Raw genomic sequence first — 17,864 nt, 5'->3', positions numbered from 1 at the left:
AGAGCTAAGGTACAGCATGGAGAGGCAGTGAGCAGCCCCTCGCGGGCTGGCCTTCTGGGCACATGCAGGCTCCAAGCGGGGACCAGGAGCTGACCTGGCAAGGACCAAGGGACCAACACGCTAGCAGCCACAGGCCGTGGGGTCAGCCAGCACAGCCAGGTGGGGGCTGGGGCTCAGGTGTGCCAGACAAGCTGAAGTGCAGGCATGCATGCACATGTGGGGCAGGGGGCACTGGTGTGCACAAAGGCATGGGGTGCTGGCGTGCCCCGTGGGCAGTCCCAGAAGGTTGGCTGACTCCCTGTAAGGACAGGCCCTGTCCCCACTCCGGACCGCCACAGCTGCAGAGCTCCCTCACAGCCCATGACTTCCCGGGCCCCACACGCAGGAGATGGGGGCAGAGACCCGTAGGACGGGTTCTCAAAAGTGGGAAAGGAAAGGGGGCCCGGGGTCAGGGGCAGTGCAGACAGCCCCACCGGGAACGCAGCCTCACCAGTCACGGAGGGGAAGTAGATGCCGACCAGCATGGTGAAGTAGGTCATGATGTCGGTGAGCACATAGGGCAGCCCACTGGCTCTGCTGTCGCCCGGCACGGGTGCTGAGGGCACGCCCCCCTTCTCCACAAATGCCCCCTTGTCCGCATAGGCACTCCACAGGTTATCTGTGGAGACAGGCCGCGCGACAGGACTCTGGAACCTGCTGCCAGGGCCCTGCCATTGAGGTGGCCCAGCAGATGTGGTGGGTGACGAATGGTTCATGTGGTTCGTGTGCCCCCATGGCTGCAGCCTCAGCTGAAGACAGGGGCGACTTGCTCAGAGGAACTTGCCTGAGGGAACCTGAGCCATCGGGGAGCTGTGGCCACCGGTACACATGAGGCCCAACACAGAGGACCCCCCGAGGCAGCGAGGGTCCCCACCCCACTGCACAACAAACCCAGGGCGGATCCCAGCCTGGGCCTCCCTCTGCCGCCTGCAGGCCCTCCCTGCCTGGACCCCGACCCAGACCCACACCCCCACACCTGGGACCCACCCGTGCCCTTCAGGACAGGGCGCCCTGTGCTGCAGCCACAACTCATTCCAGTTCTCAGCTGGAGGCGGTCAGTGCCTTGCTGCCCACCCACCCCACCTCAGCATAGTACCAACCCACCACAGGCAGGCACTGGGACCCAGCTTCACGCTCAGGGGCACGGCTCCCCTCCACCGAGAGCTCAGGCCTCTCCTGGGCCGGGGGTGGGGGAGCCGGCCCAATTCCTCATCACAGAGGAAGGCAAGACCACTTAACAGGCTACATCCCCGTGCTGGCTCCTGTGGTGGCCTGAGCCTGAACCCGCTGGCCTCCACCAAGGGCCCGCAGCAAACCGCGGCTGGGATTGGCCAGGGGCCCCTGCAGGGCAGCAGCAGGGACTCTGGGATGAGCCTGCCAGCCAAGAACAGCAGGGCACTCACCCAGCAGGACGCCACTGGCCACACCAGGAATGCCCTGGATCTCTGTGACATTGTTCTGAGCAAAGTACTCGTCACAGGTGGCGCCAGGCAAGGAGCTGTTGCAGAAGAGGACCCAGAGCGTGGTGGTCACCGTGCCATTGCCGGTATTGTGGACTTTGGCACAGACGTTGAAGCTGCGTCTTGACAGTGTGCGATTCCCCAGCAGGCAGACCCTGGGGAAGGCAGAGGGTGAGATGTCATGCCGCCCTGCCTGAAATGACTTCTGCTTTTCTTGCACAGCCAGAGGGAAGTTTCCAGGGTCCCCGCAGCTGCTGATGCTCCCTTCAGTGACAGGACATTGGCATAAGCTGCTAGGGCTCAGTGTCCCCACAAGACCTGGCCCAACACCATGCTCCCTAATCCCAGGCTCTTAGACGGCTGGCGCTGAGGGATACCATCCCAGGGTCTGACGCAGGAAGCAGGGATGTCCCCCTGTGGGCAGCTTGCTCCACATGGAGACAACAATGCACAGGATTTTGGGGGGCTCGGCATCAGCCGCCCATCCAGCAGCTGGCTGCACCTCTGCTCACAGGCCCTGTGACCCTGGGCCGCCTCCTCCCATCTCAGCATCCTCACTGAGGCCCAGGGACAAACCTGCACAGGGGCTTCCGTGCACTCCAGGGAGCCAGGACACAGGGTCTGTGCACTCCAGGGAGCTGGGACACGGGGTCCGTGCACTCCGGGGAGCCGGGACATGGGGTCTGTGCACTCCGGGGAGCTGGGACACAGGAGCTGCTAAGGCTGGGCCGCACTCGGGAGCCTGTCTGCCTGACTGTCCTCCAGGCCATGGGCTACCCCCTGTGCCCCTGGGCCTCCACTAAACCCTCTATGCTTACAGAGGGCACAGCTATAGGAGCATCCTGACCTGCTCAGTCTGGAGCCCAGCGAGAGATGGGAAGGCCGTGGGGCACAGGCCGCCACACTAGGCCTGACCAGTGTGGTCAGATGTGGGCCAGGCTCTGGGAGGAAGTGCTGCATCTCTGCTGGCCTGGCACTGGGCAGAGGACCTAGGATGCCCCGGGGTGGGACCCAGGACTCACGGGATGTCCGGAGGGCCAAAGGCAGTCTTGATGACACCAGCGTAGATGGCGAGGATGGACAGCACCACACAGGCCAGGAACACCAGGGCCAGCTTGTTGACATACTTGACGCCCACGAAGACCACCACGGCCATTAGGGCCAGTGCGCATGTCCCGTACACGCGCATGTTGTGCAGCATGGCTGCGTCCTCGCTGCCGGCCATTTCAGCCTGGACGACAGCCGCGCCAGGGGAGATGTAAGTCTGCGGGGGTGGAACCAGGTCAACAGGGCCACCCGCCCTGCCTGGAAGAGGACCCACAGCGCGGAGGGACAGCAACTCTCTCGAGAAGAAACTCGAGACCCCACAGGGAGGCAGTGTCAGACACAGGATGAGCCGGTTTGGAGAATCGATGGGAAGAGCGGGGCTTCTGATAACAGGGATGTGATTCCAGCTCAGCCAGTCCGAGCCATCCCCCGAGAGCTGCGGGGGGCTGGCACCCAGTCCAGCCACACTCAGCGGGGACTCATGCCTCCTGCTGAGGCTTGGGGGACCCGTGGCCAGGGCCTTCACTGCCTGAGACACAGTGGGACCGGGTGTGGGCCCTGAGAAGCGGGGATGTCAGCCTGCCCACCATTGGGCATTTCCAGCAGCCACATCCATGGCACCAAAGCAGGTGAACATGATGGAAGGTGAGGTACCAGCGGACTCCCCGAGACAGCCTGACCTCTGAGAGGCCTGGGCAAACCGGGAGAGCACTTCTTAACACATATAAAAGATTGAGCAAATACTTCATGTTTCAGGGCAAACCTTGTGCATTTGGGGAAAACCTTGTGTGGAGGGACCTGGCACAGGTACCAGCTGACAGGGAACAGCCGAGGAGAGGCTGCTTGGAGGTCAGTGGGCCCTCTGGGCCATGTCCCATTCTCCAGGAAACCATGTGCATGCACCCCATGCAGGATGGGCCTGCTGATCTGGAAAGCTGCGAGGTCACATGCTGTGGCTGACCGACATGTGTGTAGATAGAGCAAGAAACAACAGGAGGGCCAGAGTCTTCACTGGGGGGCTCCCTCCCAGCCAGCCCAGCCTCCTCAAACCATCCAGACCAGGAAGGCCAGGGCCACACGGACAATCGTGGGCTCACACCTGTGGCCTGTCACACACGAACACCTGAGGGTCAACCCAAAAGGCAGCGAGAGGGACGCCAGGTCATGCTGAGAGGACACTGTCCAGCAGCAATCACAGCCCAGCGCTGAGGAGGTGAACACGGCCCGCATGAGCTCCAGGAGGCAGGCACCTGGGCACTGGGCGAGCCCCTGGGAGGGGATCCCACAGGGTCTGGGACAGATGGGTGCCTTTTGGTGCCAGAACAAGTTGACCCTGGGCTGAGGGCCTGGGTACGGGAAACCAGCTCCAAAACAAACACTTACCAAAAAGATCTCAATGGTCCCCAAAATATACATGGCCCCTGCGAATGTCGTGCCCAGGTAGAAGCAGAGGCCCACGGCCCCCCCGAACTCAGGCCCCAGAGATCTTGATATCATGTAGTACGAGCCACCGGCTGCAGAGACACACATGAAGCAGCAGTTAGACATGCCCTGCACTGTGCGTGATGTACAACAGGCCCTGCACTGTGAGCACCCTACACCATGTGGGCCCTTCACTGCTGGCAACCTGCACCATGCGGGCCCTTCCCCAGGGGCACCCTGCCCCACGTGGGCCCTTCACTGTGAAGATGTGGTGGGTTTGGAAGCTGCAACCCAGCAAGATCGTGAAGAACCGTCCTGACGGAGGCCCAGAGCTGCTCCCCTAGGATCTCCTCATCCATACACTGGACGACCCAACATTGAGGTTCTTTTAACTTCTGCTCCCCAAAGCCTAAGAAACCTCAGGGTGCATCACACCCCAGTGTGGGTGAGGTCCACAGCCCCAAGGGCAGTCACCAGCCTGGCTGCCAGCTGAGATGATGGCATGACCCTGGGCCATCTGGAGAACTCTCTGGGCACAGCCCCTCTTCTGAAAAGGAAACTTAGCACCAATCTGCCTCTGGAATTGTCTTCCTGAGGGAGCCAAAAAGTTTGGGGGCCGCCTCCCAGCTGGCCATGAATTGGGAAGGGGTTCCCCAGGACACAGCACAGCAGAGCAGGGCTCAACCCCGTCTGGGTGGGCAGGCCCCACATGGAGGCCCCTCACCCTCTCCTTGGGCAGAGGGACAGCCCTCCCGTCTACACCTCCACCACCATGGAGCACGCGGTGCCCTGCTCAGGGGCGGCCAGCTTCTCAAGGACCTAGAGGCCAAGGCCGGCGGGGCCTCCTCATGCACACGTGGCTGCACATGTGTTGGGGGCAGGATGGTGTCTCTCCGCTCCTGAATCCAGGTCGCAAATAAACCAGAGGCCTCTGGCCTGCATCTTTTCTCATGAGAGATAAAGAACATGGCCTGAGGTGCAAACCGTGTACCCACCTTCCCTGCCCACCCATGTGCACAGTCCCCCAGGCAATGGAGCCGGTCAGCCTGCCACACAAGGGGGAGAAACAAGCCATAATCTGGGGGCTCAAGGCCAAAGTGAACCCCACTGGGAATGGCCCAGAAGGTCCTCCCGGAGTCCCAAGGCAGACACGTGTCCCCACTGTGTGCTTCACTCTAGTGTCAGAAACGACTCAGACTGAAGAGAGAATGCTGGTCTGTGGGGGCCTAAACTTCAGAGCCAAGGGGAAGCAACAGCTCAGAGCACCAGCCCCCAACCCCGAGGGCAGCCGCATGAGCTCGGCAGGAGCCCATCTCAGAGGCGTTTACGGTACGTTCCCACGTAGGGGACGTGTTCCTCAGTGGCCTGAGCGCCTGGGCAGAGGCTGGGGGATGAGTGCACGGCAGCCCCCAGCCTGGTTTTGCAAAAGCCCACTGTGTCCTTGGGGGGCCTTGGGGGAGGGTGACGGGCTCTCAGGTGTCTGTGTGCAGGCTGAGAGCTGGGGGCCATGTGAGCATCACAGCCAGAGGCGGGGTCTCCACTGACGGGGCTGTGGGAAGGGCCTAGCTGTCTTGGGGACCCTCTCCCACCCACCCCCGGGAGGTCTCCATCCGCAGGAACAATGATGGGAGGCCCCCTTCAGCCGGCCCCCAGGTGGGAAAAGGTGCACCTGCCCAGGGCCTTTGGGACAGGGCCCCACTTTCTTCCTCACCTGAGGCCACCCTGGGTGAAGGCCAATGCCACGGCCATCATTAGCACAAAGTGGTACGAGCTCCAGCCCACAGAGAACCGGCTCAGCCCGCCCTGGGGAAAGCGCCCATGCCCAGCCCTGAGCGGCACCCCTTACCTGGGACTACGCCGTTGGTTGCAATGGCGCTCATGGAGATGGCGGTCAGCATCGTCTACAAAGACACGTGACCCCTTCAGAAGGAGGGTGCCCCCAAGGGCCACCTGGTGACAGACAGGGTGCCCACCCACAGGCCAGCCGCCCACACCCCAGCTCCTGACCCGGGGGCTGTGCTCTTGGGCGCGGGAGCCCTATGGCAGGACAGCAGCCGGCCCTTCACTCCCACTTTCTCCCCCCACCGAGTACCTGCAGGTCTCCCGGAAAACACTCAATCAATGCCCCAGGCACACTGAAGGGCTGGCTTATGCCTGGAGCCCATCCAGCCCCGCAGGGTGCAGGGGGGCCCACCCAGGTGCCCTCTCTGGGGTGGGGGGTTCTAAGGCAGCTGCCTCTGGTCACCACCTGCTCGGAAGGGGCCATAGTGTGGCTGAGGAGCAGTCAGTTTATGACCTGAAGTCCCTCCGAGGGCCCTGGACCCTGGGGCCTCTGTAAGGATGACCCCTCTGCCCTTGGGCAGGTCTGCTTCTCGTAAGGAACTTCCAGGCACATCAGGCGGAGCAGGGACAGCATGTGGGGCTGCTCAGGTGGCCACGCCAGAGCCTTGAGGGCCACGGGTGGGGGCGTCACCCAGAGCAGACCAGGGGGTGAGGAGAGCTCAGGAGGGCCAAGGGGTGCTCAGGGGGCCGAGGGGGGCTGAAGGGAGCCGAAGGCACCAGGGGTCTCTCACTCCCGGCCCTGAGCTCCCTCAGAGAATATCTTCAGGTGACTCCCGGGCCCAGCGCAGCAGGGCCACCCTCTCGTACTGGGAACAGAGGGAGGCAGGAGAAGGGTGCCAAGGAGCTGAGCCAGACACAAGCTGGCACGAGAGAGGGCAATGCCGTGAGGCTGGGTCAGGGATGTGGGGGCTGGGCCAGGGGGCCACAGTGTGATGGACCCTGAGAGCAGCTAGACGCTTCCACGCGGACCCCTGGTCCTAAGACAGGCCCCTCTCAGGTGGTGACGGTGCCCACATTCCACCACCTGTGTGGCCCCCCCTGAGAACACTGCCTGGGACGGGTGCCAGGCAGCCTGGGGCCTCAGCACAGCACATCCCGGGGTCCCAGCTGTCCACATGGCAGGCCCACGCCCAGCTGCCGCCTGGAGGGGAGGGCGCTGTGGTCACTCACACAGGTGCAGCACATAAACACGATGAGGAGGGACTCGAGGACGCCGGCTGCCCCCACGACCCACGTCAGGCGCAGGAAGAGGATCACGCCCAGGATGTTCTGCAGGCAGGGCAGGTAGACGCCGATGAAGGTGCCCATGCGTGGACTCTGCAAGACAGTACAGTGCGTCTGGGAGGCCAGCCATACGCCCAGCCCAGGGACAGCATGGGGCCAGGGGCAGGGCAAGGGGGAGCCGGCAAGGGACGCAGGACCTGGAGAAGGGCTGGCGCAGGCAGACCCCACAGGAGAACAGGTATAGGACACAAGGAACTTTCAGGGCAGAAATGGATGCCCAGGGATGCGTGCCGGGACAGAGTAGGGCTGCAGAGCCCCTGGAGTTCTCAGGCTCCACCCGGCAAGCGGGGAGCCAGGATCTCCAAGCCTGAGACAGACTAAGCTCCCGAGTTGAAACCACCCCGGGCAACCTGCTTTTAATGCCAGGCCTGGACACCAAGGGCCAGTGCCCCACCCCCACGCCAGGCCATCCCAACACCCATGTGTGTGTAAATAACCGAGGTGGCTGTGGATCCTGCACACAGTGCCCACGTCACATCTGGGACATCTCAAACGCAGATGAGAATGCAAACGTGCGGGGAGCAGGGCCAGGTCAGTGCCAGCTTCTGTCCCTGGGGTTCAGTTACGTGGGGTCACTGGCAGTGCCCTGAAGCTGCTTCCTCAGCTGCAGCCAGGAATATAGGCCCATGTGGACAATGCCTTCCCAGTCTCGCCTGATCCAGTGAGTCTGAAGCCAGCTCCCCACCCAGCGGCTAAGGTGCCCAAGCCACCTGGAAGGGCACACGGGGCCTCAATTCTCTCAAAAGGCAACTTTGAAGGTCAGCCCAACTGGATGTGGCCCAGGCAGCTGGAGGCACCAGGCACTGCAGACAGTGCCCCACCATAAAACCAGGCCCCATTTCTGGGACAAGTTCCTGTGCCCAGTCTGTGGAGGGGCCAAAGAGGGCAGGGGACCCATACTCAGTCCTAAGTGGGGCGCCGATTCAGCTCAGCCAAAACTCGCCTATCTGCTCACACAGCAGTTATATCTAGGGTCACAGGACAGCTGGTCCCCCCATGACTGACACCCACCTGCTCCCGTGTCCCTAGGGGACAGAGGCCCAGGTCCGGACCTGGCAGTGGGTCCCCACAGTGCAGACTGACCAGGTGGGCACTCGGGTTACATCTCAATAGCAAGGGGGGTCTGGGCTGTGCTTCTGTCTGCTGCCAGATAGGCAGCCTGGCAGGCTAGGGTGGTGAGCGGGGGTCTGTGGGGCTTCCAGCTGAGGCCCAGGGCAGATGCCAGGAAGCACTGGGACCTGAGCCTCCATGGGAAAGTGTCCTTTCCCTGGAACAGGCTGACGACTCCCCGGAACAGTTCCCAGCAGACAACTGCCTTCTGCACAAAGAAGGCCTGTGGGCCCCCTGCAGCCTGGAGCCAGAGCAGAGCCCAGGAACCCACAGGCCATGCCCGCATCACATGAAAAGCCCCAGTAATGAGCCTGAGAGTGACTCATCCAGAGCCAGGACTCGGACAGTGTCCTACAGCTGTGACCCCCACTGGTGCCACCCAGGACTCCATGGGGCTAGTGGGGGTCCTCACCAGGCTGTCCCAAAGAGGCCATGGCCTCACACCCCAGGTCCCCCCATCCCCCATCCAGTTCAATCCTGAACAAGGACATCCTCTCAAACACAGAGCCAATTCCTTGGTGTCCCGGAGGTGGGCACTGGTCCCGATTCCTCCACGAGAGGAAGGACACAGAAAGGGCCCCGGCTGGAGCCCAAGGGGCCAGACTGGACACGGGTGCTTGGGAGCAAGACACACCGTATGGATGTGGGACTCTGCACAGTGGCGGCAGTGCCAGCCTGTCAGGCAGGGCAGATGGCGGGGGAAGGGAGAGTGCAGGGACGCGGCCATCGGGACACCCGCTCCGCCACTGCCCACACACTGCGGGGGGGCGCTCAGCTGTCACGTCCAGCTGGTGGGAACCCCACAGACAAGGCCTGGCCCTGCGTGCCTAGGGCAGGAGCTCCGGCCCCACACCGCCGTGCTCCCTGGCCTGTGGGCCTGGCCCGCTCACCCTCCTCCCAGGAGTGTTTCCTGAGCCCCGAGTGAGAACCACCCTTCAGGTCAGCAAAGCTGCCCTGCCCGCGACCTGAGCCATCTGCACTCGCCACACGGGGAGGAGCTGAGACTCAGAAGGGTGGCGCTGCTGCCGAGGTTGGGGGGACAGAAGAGAGAGAAGGGTGGCCCCAGATTTCAGAGGTCAGGCCTGCACTTAGAGGGTGATTTTCAAAATTTTTGTTGTATCTTAGATCTTAAAGTAACACAGATGGAAGAAAACATACAAAACAGAGGAAGTGGGAGGAAACGAGAATCACCCAAAGGCTGCGAACAGAGAGGATGCGTCCGTGCACACGCGGGGTGCTCGCTCCTGGAGCCACGGCCCAGCCCAGGCATGGCGGGTGGTGGGGGGCACGGGCAGGGGCAGGGCCACTGCACACCTTGGCCTCGCGCCGCCGGCTCTCCTCGGCTTCCTCGTGCTCCACCACGCCCTGGCTCAGGTTGGTGTAATTGGCCAGCTTGTTGAGGAGGGAGGAGACCATGGGGTTGCTGTCCATCTCTTCCTGTTTGGGACCAAGACGTGGAATTAGTGACCCAGTCCCCCCAAGACACCCCAGGTGAATGGTCCAGTCGGCCTACTTCTGGGCTCTGCCTCAGCCTGAAGCCCTCAGAGGGGACATGGTGATTGGGAGCTGAAGTTGGGGATCAGGGGCCCCAGGCCCCAGCCCCTCCGAGGGGCCCCCAGGCCCTCACAGGAAGGTTCTGGCCACGGGGCCTCCTCCCAGACACTGTCCAGTCAGGCGGGCAGCCCTGCCCGGACTCTGTGCTTCCTCCGGGACTAGGGGGTCCATGGCCACGGCCTCTAACCTCGTCCTGCTGTCTGCAGAAGGCACCACTCACCTCAAAGAGCGCCATGTTCCTCCCTTCAAAGCCGCTCTCTGAGTCCCCGTCCACGCTGTGCATGAACGGGCTGCTCTCCCGAGGAACCCCATCACCTGTGGGGAGACGTTCTGGTCAGTTCCCGGGTGAGTGGACACCAGGGAGTCAGAGCCATGGGGCATCTGCTGTCCCCAAGAAAGGCCTCCCGGTGGAACACGGGCCCCATGGCCACGCTGCACAAGGCAGTGCAGAGGCCACACGGTCACAGTCCTCAGACCACAGACATGCACGCCGCCCATGGACGTCACTGTGCCCGGACCCCGAGCCAGCGAAGCCCACCAGGGTCCTGGTCCCCAGCCCTAGACACTGGGGTCAGAAGTGGGACACCCCCTGGCCTCAGCACGAACCCCACATGGCGGCCACGTGAGCACAAGACATGCCCGTATCACGGGACGGAGACATTGCCCACTCCTGGGGACCATCAGCTGCTGCCACTGGCCACTGGGCTGCCATACTCGGCCTGGACTCTGAGGCAGGGTCGCTCACCCCATCCACCCCACCAGCTGCCCAAGCCTCCCCAAGGCCATCCAGGTAAGTGACTCTGGGGTCAAGAGCTGCTGCTGGGTTCACAGCCTGGTCCTCCCTGCCTCAGTTTCCCCGCATCCTAGGACAGGACTCAGTATGACCACCTTAAGGGTGCCGTGGGAACACGGGGGCACAGGGGGCAGGTACTTGGGGGCCACACCATCCTGGAGCAACGGGTGGGGGTCAGGGGCTGCCACTCAGAAGGGCAAGAGGCAGGCATGCAGCGCGAGCCGGGCCCACGCAGCGTGGCCTCAGCAAATGTGCAGGAGGGCAAGGACCCAGGCAGGGAAGGGCAGTGTTGGCAAGACCCCGCGTCTCCCCTCAGGCCTGGGTCACCCTAGGGCCCCTGCAGGCAGGATCCGCCAGCTGCGCATGCCTAGCACCGAGGTGAGCGCTGCCCCTGGCGGTGAGACCCAGGCGGGAGGCCTCGGGGGCTCCTTGCAATATGCAGGACTGTCCACAGGACAGCTCACCCGTCCCCTGGACCACAGCCTGACCACAGGGAGGCCCATGCCTTGCGGGGACCATACCTCATGGCCACATCACCCTGCACAAGGCCCCAGGCGTTGGAACTGACACCTTAGCTCCTGTTTGCCAAGAGGGCCGGGGGTGGTCAGCAGCCTGAGCACCAGGGCCCGGAGGGAGGGTGTCCTGGTGCAAGTACGCCCCAAGGGGTTGCAGATGGAGTGGACACCAAGAAGCGTCAACACAGGGTGCCCCCTTCCCCACCACTCAGCATGGCCTGGGGCCAGGGGCCTCCTGTCCTAAACCAAAGGCCAAGTCAGCAGTAAGATACACAACTGGCTGCTTTGGAAGAACACAGGATGCAGAAAACCCCATGTATAGTGAGGGCTGCAGGAGCTGCAGTGCACGGAACCCTGCACCCCACCCCACAAGGGTATGGATGGATGTGGTGGGGCTCACCACCCTCTCCCGCCAGCAGCACCGGGAATGAGGCACAAAGGTGGCCTCAGTGAGGGCAGGGGTCACACCCTGGCCCCTGGCCAGCGAAGAAAGGGTGGCCACCGCTCACCTACTTCCCTAAGCACACAGCAGGTGCTGTAAGAATGAAAGTGCCCAGCACACACAGACTGCCAGCCTCACGCCATGTGTCCAGAGCAAAAGAATGCCACTCCCGCCTCACCCCATAGGCAAGGGGCCAGGGGCCAGCAGAGCAGAGCCTGTCTGGGGGCCCAGTGGGGCAGGGGCTCCGGTGTAGGCACAGGGTTTTAGCTGGCACGGCCATGCCTGCCAAGTCCTGACCTTTAACCAGATGCTTTCAGACACATCGTACAGCACTTTATAGGGTTAAATGAAACGGCCAAGTTGTTCATAGGCAGGAATTGGTCCTCAAATTATGGTTCAGTTCACAGCAAAAGTCTGTGATCCTATTTAAAAACAGGGCTACAGCCGACAGGAAGTGACGTCCATGGTGTACTAGAACAGCAGGTGGTACATCCCATGTGGCGGGGTTGCAGCCCCTGGGGTCCCCCAGAGCAGAGCGGTGCTGGGGCCTGGCAAGGCCAGCTACCTACAGGGTCAGGTAGGAGAAGCCCAGTGTGGCGCCTGTGAGGCCCAGAAGGTCCTTCGGAGCTGAGGGCGATGTCTCAGAGGGCCTGCACTGTGCCAGCCAACAGCCTGGAACCACCAGGACCTGGAGGGGCCCCTGGGGTCAGGCCCTCACAACGCTATCTACTGGCTTTGCTTGGACAGCAGCGGAGTTCTGGGGACCAGATCCTGCAGGACCACAGGCGTCCAACCAGTAACCCCATCAGCCTAGAGCACAGCCCCGTGAGGTGCAACCTGGGGCCCAATGTGAGCACTGCCCTCGGAGGCCTTTCGGACCTGTCAGGCCCCCGGTCATGGACTTGGGCAAACCAGCCCTCAGGGTGACCGGGCCACGGAGGAGCACAGCGCACAGGCCTGAATTCAGCTGGCGAGCTCACAGACGGGTCCCGAAATGAAGGGCCTGATCTGCCACCCTAAATTCAAAATGGATGGAAAACTCGTAATGACATCGCCCAGGTCAGCAACCCCTTGGTGATTCGGAGCCCTGCCCTGTCCCATCTGGTCGGGGGTAGCAATGCTGTCCCCAAAGCCACCAGCAGGGAGCACAGGGGCCCGGGAATGGGGCCTACCGCTCCGCCTGCACTCCCATGTCCCCACCACCTCACCTACCTAGGAGGCCCGCCACTGGGCCTCTGCCAGGTATCACACTGCCATGACGTTCAGTCAGGGGCCACCAGAGCAGGGGCATGAGGGACACGCCCAGCAGACCTCCACCCCGTCCACCCAGCCTGCCCTGGCCCTCCCAGCCCCACGCAGGCCAGCCACCTCCTGCCGCACTGCTGGGCTCTGTGTACCAACCTAACCCCACGCCAGAGGGATCTCAAGTGAGAATGAGGAAGAGGCTCCCCAAAACTGGGTTTTCTCAGGCCACCAGGGTGCCCCAGGACCCCTGGTGAGTGTGACACAGCAGGGTCACCTGCTCACAGGTCCTGGTGGTGACCCTGTCACTGTTGGGCCAACAGAACCCCCAAAAGATGGAAGGGTCACCAGCCCCTGGTGTTCAGGCAGGGGTGTCCACCAATCTGCCCCCATGGTACCTTGAGGATGTGGCAGGGAGCTGGCCAGACACCCAGGACCACCACAACCCGGCTCCTCTCACCCCGACTCAGTCGACTGGGCCCTGCCCAGCCCCACACCCACTGGTTCAGGCCTCCCTGACTCCTCCCAGCCCCTGGCAGCCCAGCAGCACCCGTCTTCTCCTGCATTCAACTCAGCTTGTGGGGCACGCCTTGCTGTGTAGCCTTTGAGACCCCACGTTCCACACACTTAGCAGAGGAAAAGCAGAACAAGGCTGAAGTGGTGGAACAGAAACAACTCGGGTGTCTCAGTGGTAAGTCAAGTGACCGCAAAGACAGTATCAGATGGCAAATGCCGGGACAAAACCTCTCAAGTGATGCTAAGCTCACCTCAGGGGGGTGGATGCACAGACCGCCCAGGCAGATGGCCCGCCATAAGCTAGCGCCATCCTGGCGGCCATGTGTGGGGACACGGCTCCGGCTCGCAGCTTCCTTTGTGGGTGCTTTTGAGGACACACGGTGCAAACCCAAGTAGAGGAGCCAAGCGGGGGCTGGGACTGGTATGGGGAAGGCTACCATGGGTGGAGCTCTTTATCCACATGCACGTGTGGGCAGGAACTGGGACCACACACACGCATTTCCCTGCTCTCTGCTGAGGTTGTCTGGCAGCAGTAGAAACACGTGGGTCAGCAGACACGAACCACTCTAAGACTCTGGGCTCCACAGAGCAGTGGCGATTCCAGGCTGGGGCAGGGGACACACCCAGGACAGAGCGGTCAATGCACAGGACTCCACAGCCGCCTGGAGACGGTCTGAGCATCACAGTCAACGGTCACAGTGAAGACCCAGCTCACACATGTGACCACAGGACAGGCGGCAGGCTGCTTCCTCCAGAGTGCCAGCTCACCCTGGGGGCCAGCATGTGGACTAGCAGGTGGAGGACAGGAGTGGACCCAGCCACGCACAGTACCCTGGGGCACTCAGCCCAGAGCAGGCAAGGACATTGAGCAAGGGTCAAGGTCGGCATCTGGGCTGAGAAACCCTGAAGGTGGGCTCCTGAGGCCCCCGCAAGGCAGCTGCGTACGATGGTGGGGCCATGACAGACAGGCCGCAGGCTGCTCCAGGCGGAAGGGACCATGGAGGGCTGGGGGCCGCCCAGTGTCTGCAAAGGACCTGCTGGGCTGGACCTCAGGTCAGTGATGATCCCTGGTTTGGGGTCCACCACAGGAAAATGCTTGTAAGAAATACACAACCACCCTCAAAAGTTCAGGAGAAACCGGACAGACAGAGGCGGAGGGAGACAAATACGTGGCAAATGTCATTTATGCAGCACAAGAACACAGGAATCCTTTATTCTTTGGATCTACCACAACTTTTCCAAAGTCTAAAGCTGTGTCAAAATTAAGTCTAAAAACAAATACACTCCAAAAAAAGGAATTTCTGAAACCCTCTGCTTAAACATGGGGTCCTTGCATTTTGAGGGGATTCCTGCTCAGAGTCTTTTCTCTGGAAGCAAAGCTCCATGCTGACCCACACCAGAGGCTCCCAACTGTGCTCACGGAGGAAGGGCCGCAGCTCTCCAGGCCAGGCCAGAGGACACGCAGGCCCGGCAGGGAGGGAGGGAGGGGACCTGACCAGGTTTCAGGTTCCAGCCCTGTGCACATGACCTTGGGCAAAGTCACAGCTACTGGGCCTCATGTTCCCTGTCCCGGGGAGAAGTAGCCGCTGTGCTGCTCAGCTCTGGCCTCACCAGCTTCCTGTCCCCAGAGGTGCACCCAGGCCACAGAGCCCAGCTCAGCTTGGAAAGCACAGCCTGGGTGCCGCGGGCTCCCACAGCGGGCGGCACAGAGACTTGTCTGCAGGTCTGAGACTTCTGCCAGCCACAGGGACAGCCATGCACCAGCACTGGGTGTCCATAACCTAAGGACATGCACGTCCCTCCCGGGGCACCCAGCAGCTCTGGTGCCATCAAACGGGGGCTAAAGCTGCCCCACCTTCTCATCCGAGCATGCGCCCCTGTGGGGCTGGGAGAAAGCAGTCAGGTCAGCTGCCACTCAGGGACTCGCTCTGCTCCAGGAATGGATGGGGAACGTGGGGAACCCAGTGAACACTGTGCCAGCAAGGCCAGGACCAGCCTGGTCAGGACCTCTGTGCCTTCGGTCACGCATCCCACAGCAGCTCACGGTGCATGCACGGCACGGGATGGGCACACACAAATGTGGACGGCGGGGCACACCTCCTTCCCATCTGAGGACAGCACCCACCTCCCAGAGTTCATCAGCAACCGTACCCGTGGTCTCCTATTACCCAAGAACTGTGAACCCTGATCTCAACCACCCGTCCCTTAAGGAGAGTGCCACCCGCTTCATTTTCTGAGAGCCTCATTTAGTCCATTGGGCGCATTTTCCAAAGCACTCCTGGGCCGGCAGAAACACCCATTGGGAAGGACAGATGTGGGGGCATGAAGGTGGAAGGAGGCCTGGCGGGCACCCCCACTCTGCTCCCTGGCCAGGTTGGCCTCGGGGACAGCACACCTCCCTTGATGCTGCGGGAGTCAAGACACTCGAAAACACAAATGCTTCTCCCTGTGGCCTCACTGCGCGTCCATGAAGGAGGACACTGGTGATAATGCTGGGGCCTCTTGGGGCCCTGGCGGCTCTCTCAATACACGCCAACTCTGGTTTATGTCTCTTTATGTGTCCTTAGAACAGGTCACAATCAAAGTTTGAAGGAAGGAAGCCTTGACCCCATAGTCCGCAGGTCCTCATGCAGCCTGAAGGCAGAGCCACCTCCTCCAGGCAGGGACTGACGACACCAGGCACAACTCTGCCAGGCCCACAGAGCTCTGGGGGCAGGGGTGCTCCTCTGGCTGGCACCCACTATCTGAGGGAGGCCACTCACCCGGCTCATACCTGCTTCATCTGTGCCTGTTCATGATGGCAGAGGTCGAGGACAAGCCTGGACAGAGGAAGACTGGGGGCATAGGTGCTGGGGGGCAGTGGCCTCCTGGGCCCAAGCGTCCTACTGTGCGGGGTGCCTGCGCTGTGCCAGCCGCCTCTCCAGGCTGCGTGATGGGGGACGGCCGGATGCCGATCAGGTGTCGCAGCCTAGCAGCAGGAAGGCACACCCAGCCGTCGCCACTCTTGGGCTGGCGGACGGACGTTCAGTCGGTCCTGGGGGTAGGGCGCTGCCACAGGTTAGCCCGAGCCGTCCCCAGCACACTCCTCTCCCTCTTCCTGCCCAAAGGTAGACCCGTCTGGGACCCGCCTCCACACCGCACCTCACGCTCACAGAGGCAATTGTAAACGCATTCCCCGCACACCACGGAGGCAGCTGCCTTTGTGCAGCCACAGCCCAGAAAAGGCGAAGGCCACTGGTCACAGGAGCCGCACGCACACACTGAGAGCTCTCACAGCCGTGCAACGGTGCTCACGGTGGAGCGACGGCGACAGCACCTCCAGACACGTGGGGTGCAGAGATGGAGCCGGGACGCCTGGCTCCTTGGGGCCGTTGGTGCTGGTTCCCACAGCACTGAGCAAACGGCCTCCTCGGGCTTTAAAACGGGGACCCTGCAGCCTGTGACATCTGTGGTGGAACAAAGGGCCTGGCCAGAGAGTCCCCACAGACCCGGTGGAGGTGGCACGGGGTGGGCACAGCTGCGTTGTGGGGACATCCCACGGGAGAGAAAGAACCTAAGGCCCTATGGTCCTGGGAGGATGGGAGGCTACCCAACTGGGGCCGAGTGGGGAGACTTCACCCAGGGAACCACATGGCGGAAACACACGTGCCGGGACACCGGCCCCAACTGGGAAGGCTTTGGGAGGTCAGTGCGTGTGCCCCAGGTGGCCCCAGGCAGATCACGCAGGGGGTGCGGGCCACGGGAGGCCGGGCATGCCTGGCAGGAGCCGTTAGCCCCACGTGAGGCCGCTGGGCCTCTCCATGCGCTCTCACACCGGTGAGCTGCTCTGTGGCGTCGCACAAGCAATTTTTCTCTAGCCTGCGAGATGCATGTGTAAGGGTCCTGCGGTGGGCAGGGAGCCGGGGCGAGCTCCCCACGACCCCAAGGTCCCGGGACGGGGCAGCACTCAGGGCCCCGGGCCCGCAGCACAGCACCACTACATTCAAAAGCCAGGACACTCGACATTCAGACACTCACCCCGCGTGACGCGACGGGCCCCAAAACGTGCAGTCTGAGCCCCAAACCGCAAGTGGTGATTGGTCACCATGCTGAAGAGAATCCACAAAACTATTTAAAAGAAATTAAAGTGCCACGGGAGGCTGGACTTAAAGCTCCAACTTCTACAGTGTGGGAAGAGGAGGCGACCTTACAGGGGAGTAGGGCACAGCAGGGTCCCTCGCGAGACCAGGAGGAGGATGTCCAGCCCCTGCCCAAGCCCACTGCCCAGACCGGTAGAGCAAACAGACAAGTCCACCACCTGCCCTCCTCCCGACGGTCCTTGTCACCAAAAGCCGGGGAGGTCTCCGAAGCTGTGGGCAGGTGCGGGCGCGGGAGTCCGGGCCGGGGCGGCCAAGGGGGTGACGGGGCACCGGAGGGGGTGGGGTCTGGGGCGGGGCCCGGGGAGGTGCGTGGGGCAGGGCCCGGAGGAGGGAGGAGCCATGGAAGGGGCGTGGCGAGTCCAGGGCGGGGCCCTAGGAGGGGGCGTTGCCCGAGCGGGGAGGGGCAGGACGTAGGGGGTTCCAGGGCTGGGGCAGGGCGGGGCTGAGCAGCCCTCCCGC

General features: G+C 62.5%; 1 protein-coding gene across 11 annotated transcripts in view; it reads right to left on the bottom strand.

The window, feature by feature from the left end:
• Nucleotides 1-17,864, bottom strand: part of SLC12A7 (solute carrier family 12 member 7) — a 99,786-nt gene that overhangs the window by 40,851 nt on the left and 41,071 nt on the right. For all 11 annotated transcript variants that reach the window (XM_037015429.2, XM_037015436.2, XM_037015427.2 and 8 more), the window contains exons 2-9: nucleotides 9,979-10,073; nucleotides 9,519-9,641; nucleotides 6,981-7,127; nucleotides 5,815-5,869; nucleotides 3,930-4,060; nucleotides 2,522-2,763; nucleotides 1,443-1,654; nucleotides 491-658 (exon numbers count right to left, since the gene is read on the bottom strand). In XM_037015429.2, the coding sequence (XP_036871324.2) occupies nucleotides 491-658; nucleotides 1,443-1,654; nucleotides 2,522-2,763; nucleotides 3,930-4,060; nucleotides 5,815-5,869; nucleotides 6,981-7,127; nucleotides 9,519-9,641; nucleotides 9,979-10,073 (1,173 nt within the window). The remainder of the gene's footprint in view (nucleotides 1-490; nucleotides 659-1,442; nucleotides 1,655-2,521; nucleotides 2,764-3,929; nucleotides 4,061-5,814; nucleotides 5,870-6,980; nucleotides 7,128-9,518; nucleotides 9,642-9,978; nucleotides 10,074-17,864) is intronic.

The sequence above is a fragment of the Manis javanica genome, chromosome 1 (assembly GCF_040802235.1).
Source record: "Manis javanica isolate MJ-LG chromosome 1, MJ_LKY, whole genome shotgun sequence".
In the NCBI taxonomy this organism is placed as follows: Eukaryota; Metazoa; Chordata; class Mammalia; order Pholidota; family Manidae; genus Manis; species Manis javanica.
This window is presented reverse-complemented; position numbering and strand designations above follow the sequence as displayed.